Source organism: Mirounga angustirostris, unplaced genomic scaffold, assembly GCF_029215605.1.
Source record: "Mirounga angustirostris isolate CCGP_5_RB_7025 unplaced genomic scaffold, mMirAng1.0.hap1 SCAF_10, whole genome shotgun sequence".
Taxonomy (NCBI): Eukaryota; Metazoa; Chordata; class Mammalia; order Carnivora; family Phocidae; genus Mirounga; species Mirounga angustirostris.
The window spans coordinates 37673418-37682217 of record NW_026991718.1 but is presented as its reverse complement, the minus strand read 5'-3'; the positions used below and the strand labels follow the sequence as shown (position 1 = coordinate 37682217).

Genomic DNA, 8800 nt, shown 5'->3' with positions numbered 1-8800 from the left:
GTTAAAAAAAGTGAGCTGTCACACCATGAAAAGAGATGGAGGAAACTTAAATGCATACTAGTAAGTGAAAGAAGTCAATCTGAAAAGGCTACATAGAATATGATTCCAACCATCTGACATTCTGAAAAAGGCAAAACTATGGAGACAGTAAAAAGATCAGTGGTTTCCAGGGATTAAGGGGGAGGGAGGGATGTACAGGCAGAGCACAGAGGCTTTTTAGGGCAGTGAAACTACTCTGTATGATACTTCAGTGGTAGATACATGTTATTATACTTTTGTGAAAATCCATAAAATGTCCAACACCAAGGGCAACTCATAATGCAAGCTGTGGACTCTGGGTGATATGTCAATGGAGGTTCATCAACTGTAACAAATGTATCACTCTGGTGAGGGATGTTTGAGAATGGGGAAAGCTATGCATATGTGGGGGCTGGGAATATACATGAAATCTCTGTACCTTATGCTCAACTTTGCTATGAATGTAAAACTGTTTTAAAAAGTAAAGTCTATTAAAATATTATAATCAAAACATCTGAGTTATAAAGCCAACAAATATTTAGATAAAAAATTGAAGCCTGGGAGAGTCTGAACTTAACCAACTTCAACCAATTTAAGAAAAACATGCTGAGAATGTTAGCAACTTGTTTTGCTTTTATCTTCTCTGTAATAATAAAAACAGAGCTGCTCATTTCCTGCAGCTTCTTTTCCCATTAGTAGAACTTTATGTCAGGCCACTTAAATGGTACTCAAGATGTAGCCTGCTTTTCTAGTGGAGGGAACAAATGTAGCTGACCTCAGGTCTGTTCCTCTTGTGCTTGCACCTTGCCCATGTGTGGTGACACCAGGCCCAACAGCCTCTACCAGAAGTCCCTCCCCTCTAAGCTCTGGCTGAGCCTTGAGTCAGGGAACTCAGCAAAGAAAACAATTAGTGTAAAAGACATCAGAAATGCTTTGCGGAGCATCCGATGCCTGCAGTGTGCTTCATACTTAGCCTCTAACAGCTCTAGAGTTACAGGAAAAACACTTGAGATGGAATTATTTTGGTCTATTATCATTGTTTCTTAGTAAAGTTATTTCTTAAACTCTTAAAACTGCTTATAAGCTAATAATGAGGGGAATTATTCTGTACCATGCCTGAGGTGGAGTAGGGGTGAAGGTGGGGAGTTGGAGGATGAGGGGAAGGAGGAACCAAGGGCTGGTTCCCTATATTCATTCATTCTGTAAATTCAGGCATCCGTTAGTGAAGAAAGGCAAGTTTTCTGTTTCTTTCTAGAAAGGGGAAATACAGGCAATAAAGAAACAGATTACTTAACAGGATGATGTTCGAGAAAAAATAGGATGATATGATGGGCGTGAGGTGGGGACTGGGAGGCTGAGGATTGGGGCAGGGGTATTTTATTAAGTGAGCAGGGAAGATCACTGAGCAGGCAGAGAACTGAATGAGGTGAGGAAGCCAGTTTTGAGGGTCCCTGGCTAAAAGGTGTGGTCCAGTCTTAGAAAGGGCCCCTCTGCTTTCTCTGAAGAACTCATTTATATACTGAAGTGGCAGAATAGGTTATTTTCTTCCTTTATTGCCTCCTTCTTGATGTGAAACAGAAATCCATCCCTTCTTTGGGGCTTGGTACCTGGTAAATCAGACTGGTGCTTCTCAAGGGTTCACAGAGACAAATTCTTGGCGTATATTGAGACCATATATATATATATATATAGAAAGAGAGAGAGAGAGAGAGAGAGAGACCATATATATATATATATGCCATTCTGAGCTAAGGAATAGGATAAGTGCCTTGGGCTTCAAAGGGGAGGGCAATTCACAGGCAATAAGGGAGCAGATGATGCGTAATTAGATGTTTGCTCTGCTATACAGATGTGTCAGATAAAATTTATCATTGGTAATAACTCTTATTCTAGGAAAGACACCCAATTTAGATACTTCTAGGCAGTTGAGGGAGGAGCAAAAGTTTCTCTGGAGTCCTCAGGGTCTGGATTGCTTTCAGCTCAAAATAGTCCACCTGATAAAGTGGCACATTTTGGGGACACCTATTCTGAATCCCTTCATTAGACAGCAAGGATTGCCAGGTCTCTGCGGACATACTTTTATGTGCGGGGCCAGGTCCATCGTGGGATGGTAAGCCATCCAAAACTGTCTGGTGCAGAACAACGTCTAAGGTTGGGAGTTCTAAACTTGCAGTCCTGGGCCTTCAGCTCTAATAAGATTTCAGCGTGTAACAGCACTCCAACTGTCTAGGGTTAACTTGCTTCATGCTTATGCACTCCTTGCTTGCCAACCTAAGTCCCTAGGTCTATAGCAGAACCAGACTACCTTCCTTAGATTTGCAGGCCACTGGCCTTGAGGAATGAAGGTCCAGAAGATAAGGCCTGACTACATTCGAAAACAGATGCCACTGACGCCAGCAAGTCTGTTTATGGTCATGTCCACATACGACGACTAGCTGCCTGGGCAGCGACTTCTCTGCACGTAGCCCCCTTCCCTTTTTCAATGCCTTCCCCTTTAAAACTCTCTGGCTTTGCCTGATGGGGAAGATGGTCTTTGAGACGTTAGTCTACCATCTTCCCAGGTTGCCGGCATCCAGAATAAAGTAACTTTTCTTTTCCCACCATCACTTGTCTCTCGAATGATTTTCCAGCGGGGAGCAGTTGAACCTGAGTTCAGAACCCGTTTTCTGTCCAATAACAAGCCCGCCAAACCGCATGTGCATTTCGCTGGGGAGTGTCTACAGAAGTCACTCTCAAAAAGGGGCGACGTCTACCAGAAAAGCGACTGGCCTAAGGACTCGTCCACGGCCATGTTCTTAGTTCTGGAAAAAAAACGACAGGTTCAGCTCTACCACCCCCTTCTCGCTTGCGAGGGCAGACAGAAGTATCCGGAGAACCCACCCGGAGGTAGCTTGAACACCCCGGCTGGGCGTCACAATCGGGTTCGGTTCTTGGCTCAGTCCTCACGGTCCAGCGCGCCCAAGCCCGTCGCGGCCTATCGCGCGCCAGTCGCTCAGCATTGTGGGACTGGTAGTCCCGGCTGGTGCGTGGGTTAGGCCTGCCGAAGCCGCAGAACTACACTTCCCAGCAAGGACCCCCGCAGTAGCCGGCGCGGGCCGTATGCGTCAGCCACCAGATTTCCGGACAAGCCAGGGGCGGGACCGTGGCGGAGGCTGGAGCTTGGCGTCGGGATGCAGCGCCCCGGGCCCTTCAGCACCCTCTACGGGCGGGTCCTGGCCCCGCTGCCCGGGCGGGCCGGGGGCGCGGCCTCTGGCGGAGGCGGGAACAGCTGGGGCGTCCTGGGTTCCCACGTGCAGCCTCCCGGGCGCGCGCAGTCCGGCACCCGCGCCGGCGTCGGTAGCACAGGTACCTACGGCGGGGACGCCAACAGCGCCTGCCCGGCCCCCTCCGCGATGTCCAAGGCCGAGGAGGCCAAGAAGCTGGCGGGACGCGCGGCCGTGGAGAACCACGTGAGGGTGAGCAGCTCCGGGCGTGGGGCTCCCGTGCTCTGCGTGATGGGCTCGTGTTGCGTGTTCCGGGTACTGCCGGAGCCGGGGCGGGGGCTGCGTGAGAGGGGGAGAGGGTGTACACTGTACCCGGGTTTAGATCCCCCCTTTTCCGTGCTCCTTAAAGGTCTTTTACATGTGGGATCGACTGGGGGCGAGATTCCTAAAAGTTGAGCTTTCTAAAGACTCCTTGTCCGGCCGGGTAACAGTTTGCAAAGTGGAGTGTGGTGGTGTCTGATGTGTTTGGAGTGGCGCTGGAAGGGACTTGCCGTGCGGCTGGCTTCCTTATTAACAAGTATAAAATGGTGAGTTCTGGAGCTGCCAAGAGATCTTCACTTCTCTTTACTGTGCTGGGAAGCCGGTGGAGAGCTGGTTTGAAAATTGCTTTGAAATTTTACTCCAAGGAGGTTCTTGGCTTGGCGCGTGTACGGTCCTGAGTGTACTCACTAGTGAAAGAGAGCGAAAGAGGGATTTAAAACCTCCTGCCTTTGACAGGGGTGGGTGGACAATAAGATTCTGGAGGAATCTATTCTTTAAGGTTGGGGCGCAGAGATAAGATTTAGCTGTTACCGGTGAGGTCGTGGCCCCAGTTAAGTGGTGGGTGTGGTGCTGTTTAGTGGAGTCTCTTAACCTGAGTGGATTTGCTGTCATCAATCAAGTTAATTATCTTAATTATGGTACTTCCGTCTAGCCAAGTGGAGTATCTCTGCCCTTTGGTGGAGTTTCCTTGACTTTGTTGGCCTTCTGTCTCTCTCTTCTGTTTCTTAGAAAGTGGTTTCTGATTCCCTTTCTCCTCTCGTGATAGTTCTTTACATTTGTTAATGCTTTCATGTACAGAGTACTTTGCTACGATGGTGTTTGATCCTCAAATAGATTGGCTAAGTGGGAGGGACCAGTGTGGTAACCTGTGGATCAGCATGTTCTGTAGATCCTCCAGAACCCAAACTGGGTGACCCCTGTTCCAGTGCCCTTCCACCAGTTCCATAGCTGCTCTGTTCTGGTGTAGTTTGTTCCAGTCTGGTTAGCAGTGGAGTTTTCTATGGGAATTCACAGAGATAACGCAGAATGTGTATTCCGGCTCTACTTTTAGGATTCAGTGCCTCAGCTACAAAATTGGGACGGTAAGCTGAAATTTTAAAATGCCTGTATAAAGTGAATAATTAATAGATGAGTAAATGAAATCTGTACAGTTAGAGAAGCCCCATATCTTAGTATTCTTATTAACCTATTAACATTTGGTGGCATAAGTCTGACTTTCATCTTATAATGTATTTGCTTCCATAAAAATCTTCAAGCCCCCACCTCTGGCTGGAGCTACAAAACACTGGACTCCAGCTACATTATTCTGTGAAATTACCAGGTGATCATGGGGAGATCTTTGGCCTTTTGGGGGCAACCTCACCCCAATCTCAGTTGCACCTGCTTTCCCTACCAAACTTATTCCTGAGTTGCTAACATTACCTGACTTTTGTATTTTCCACTCTTAAACGTTGATTTATTCATTTCATTCATTTACCAGATATTTGATGGCCTAATATGTGTCAGGCAGTTGGTGTGGTGGCCAGAAATGTGGCTACAGGGAGAGGGAAAGTCAGGTCCTGGATACTTTGCAAACAGGATAATTAATTCAAACCTGTACATTTATTGAACATAGTCATGTGTCTAATTGTCAAAGCTTAGCTAGCTGCCCTCTTCAGGGCGGTATCCTTTGCACCATCTAAGCCATGTGTCATCTAGTGCTTTGTGTCTTGAAATTGTTTACTCATCTAAGTTTATGGAGGTGGTCATGTGCAAGGTTCTGTTGGTTCCACCTTCGGAATGTTGTTAGACCTGACCCTTCCCTTTGACTTATCATCTTTCCTAGTTGAGGCTCTCCGCATGGCCAGAGGTTTGCAGTTGCCCTTATCTTGTCCCCTCTGCCAACCTTCCAAGTGATGCATTATCATCTTCTGTATCTCTCATCTATTGTCACAGTGGCCGTCAGGTGGCCTCATCCTAATGTCCACATACCATATCTGAAGTATCTGTTGCGAGCCAGGTACTGGGCCAGATGGAGAGGAAACACAGATGAGAGGCTGTGGTTCTTCTCCTGAAGCCCACAGTCTTGTGTCCTTCTGTAATCCTTTCTTCTCCATGTACCAGAACACTGGAAAATATATACTGGCATATAGTGTGCATTTTAATATCATTACACTCTACTTAGAATGCTCTTTCTTGTCCTCTGACCTTGCTGGTTAAAATCATATGTGTCCTTTAGAGTTTGATTCAAAGACCCTTTTCTCCTTTCAGTTTTTCCTTAGTCTCCTAAGTCGGGCGAGATCTCTTTGATTTTGTAGCACTTTATACCTCTTAGGTGCTTTATGGTGTCTTATGTTCTAGTCATCTATATGTTTATCTCTCCTATCCCCCTAAAGAGTAAGCTCCTAGTGGATAGTTAACCTTATTTTCACTCAGTGTTGGTCACAGTGGGGCCTGCCTGGTGTTTGTTGAGTTGTATGGAGTGTAGACGCAAATACGGAGGTTGTAAGGTTACTGGTGGCCCTTTGCTTAAGACTCTCTGGACTGTAGGGTTTCCAATTGCCTAGCCCATTGGTGTTCCATTGTGGTGATCACTTCCACATCTGGATGGATAGAAAACTTGGCGAGTTTGCTGCTGAATCCTTTGGGTAGCCACTCCGAACTTAGATCTGCCTGTTTCTGGGAGTATGGCCACCCAGGGTAGGTTACCATGCAGGGCCGTGTTCTCCTGAAGGTCTGTAGCTTCCTTTGTTCTCATTGTTTTTAGACAGACTTAGCTTGAAGAAGTTGGCGAGTAGTGACTCCAGTTGGTCAGCAGAAGTATTTCCAAGTTAACCTACTCAACACAGTGAGTGAAGTTCCGATGTTGCATGTATGACATGTGATTTAGTATTGCCCATCAGAAGGGTCCTGCTTCTCCAGCATAGTTTGCTTGGCAGCTGTCTGCTATTGGGCCACCTCACAGGCAGCCTTCGGCTATCTCTGTTTTGCTTTGGCTAGGACACCGATTCCTGGGCCAATCATTTGATTCCAAGGTAGGAGGACCACGTGGTTGAAGAGCTTTGGGCCTGGCCGGTCCTTGCAATTTCCTGGCCTCCTCCAGGAGTCAAGGGAAGAGCCTTTCATAGAGCTTGTCTGACTCACCAAAGTTATCTGAGTGCCACCTGCCTGCTGGGAGCCTGTGGGTGACATGAGTGTATGGTAATGAGAATTCTGGCAGAGTACGGTAGAGCTAGAGCTATGGGCTTTAGATCAGGTGTGAGAGTCGGGTTGAGCCTACCTAGGCATTATAAATTAAGTACTTTTCTCATTACTTGAAGCTTTTTACATATTCACATATTTAGCTATTTTGAACATTTTGACATACCATTCACTTGTCTGGAAGACCTTGCTGTTAAGGTTTGCCTAGGTAGCTAAATGACTACTGGATGCATTGCATTCTTGAGGGCATCATTGAAGGTGGAATTCTGACCTAGAACAAGCTCTGCTCTGAGACTCCTTGATCTGTTTGATGACTTGGGAACTATGAGCTAGTCAAAGTGATTTCCATCACCTTGCACACAGAGGCTGATGGGTTAAGCCCTCTGTAGATAGGGGAGGCCCAGCTAGAAGTGCTTTAGTTGCTGGGGTATTAGCATTTGATTTCTTTTTTGTAGCTCCCTTTGCTTGTTGGCCATTCTTTCTAATCTTTTATAGTTTGAGATGTATTCTTGCTATGAGAAGGACCATACCAGATATGGGCCCAGGGGCTGGCATTGGGTATTCCTGTGGCCTTTGTCCCGTGTGAAGTGAGGGATGTTGGCTGTAGCTCTCAGTTTGTCCTGACTTGCCCCCAGGACTTTTCTTTCTCCTATGAAATATTAAAGAACAAAATTCAACGGAGTAAATCCTCAAAATCTGTTGGCTTTATTCAATGATTCATGAATCAGGCAGCATCCAACCTAGCACACAGAAGGGCGCTCTAAGGAGCTACACAAAATGAAAGACTTTTATAGCCAGAAGGGGCAGGAACTAAGAAGTTGTACTAGGCATGAAAGCAGGTTGATTATTAGAAGGTCATTTTCCTTTAGGGGATGGTAGGGGTCTCTCAGGCACATTACCTAGCTAGTGTTGATCAGACAGTTCCTGATTGACTAGCTTAAGATTCCATTTGCGGGGGAGCTGAAACTGTAATTAAGTCCAGTCTTGGTTTGGTGACCTGGGGCTTAGCATAAGGACTCCATTTGGGGCCTTTTTTTTTTTTGAGTAAAGTGATAGAAGTTTATTAAGTGAAGATACAGAAAAAGCTCTCAAGAGTGAGAGGGGTCCCAACAGGGCTGCCTTTTTTTTGTTTTTTTGTTTTGTTGTTTTTTTTTAACACTCCCTGCTTCCTATCAGGCAAAAGATTTGGCTTACTTACAATGTGCAGTTTAAGCTGGCTTTACAAAAATGGTCTGTAGGTGAGTACTGAAAGATTTCTGGCCCACCCAGGGACAGTCAGAAAGGAAAAGGCCCACGAAAAACACAGAGCCTGCTTACACCCCAAGAGTGAAAAGCAGAGTTTTCTGGCTTCAGTGGCGTTTCACGTAAGCTTAATATCTAGATGGCAGGGGACTGACTACAGGCACCTTCAGGCTGGTGGCATAACAGGGAAACCTCGGGGGGACATCAAGCCCACCATCTAGAGCCTCCCTGAAGTCAGCAGAAGGGGGAAAAGCCTGAAGTAACCTTGAAAGTTACCTTTCTTTTAGGGTGATGCAGGCTGGCCAGGTCTGAGGAACCAGAGGGGGTCCCACAGGACCAGCCAAGAGGGTCTTGGCTTCACACAAGATCGAAATCAAACTCGAGCCAGTAGGAAGTGAGAGCAGAGTTTATTGAATAGCGTGAGAGAGTATAGCAGATAGAGTGCCTGGAGACTCAGGAAGGAGTCTCGTCTTTGCTTGGGGGCTGGGGTTTTTAATTGAGGACAGTGGCCTGGTGTACGTGCCTCTCAGGCATCTAGGAACTGGTCAAAACAAGGTTGAGGGCTCACGTGTCTTCCATCTTATGCCCTGGAGCCAGGGGTCTTGGCATCAAAGTGACTGGAGTCAGGGTCTTGGAAAACCGTTCATGATGACCGCACCTAGTCACTCCTTAGATGTTATCTCTTGTGCTGGAAGACTCTAAAGGTATCTTTAACTCCTTGACCTTTACAAGTAGGACATATGTTATTGATACTGTAAGGTGTGTTTAGGGTGGGGGTGCAGGTCCTCGCAAGAATGGAAGCAGGAAAAGGAGCAAAAAAGCAGGGTTTTTTTTTT

The 8800-nt window shown here is 46.6% G+C and overlaps 1 protein-coding gene across 7 annotated transcripts in view; it reads left to right on the top strand.

The window, feature by feature from the left end:
- Nucleotides 1–3135: 3135 nt before the first annotated feature.
- Nucleotides 3136–8800, top strand: part of RPIA (ribose 5-phosphate isomerase A) — a 91195-nt gene continuing 85530 nt past the window's right edge. For 2 of the 7 annotated variants that reach the window (XM_045884577.3, XM_064572222.1), the window contains exon 1: nt 3139–3473. In XM_045884577.3, coding sequence (XP_045740533.1) covers nt 3189–3473 — 285 coding nt within the window. In that variant the 5' untranslated portion in view covers nt 3139–3188. Of the gene's footprint in view, nt 3474–8800 lie in introns of all 7 variants that reach the window. The other 5 variants (XM_064572220.1, XM_045884576.2, XM_064572219.1 and 2 more) reach the window with 4 other exon arrangements.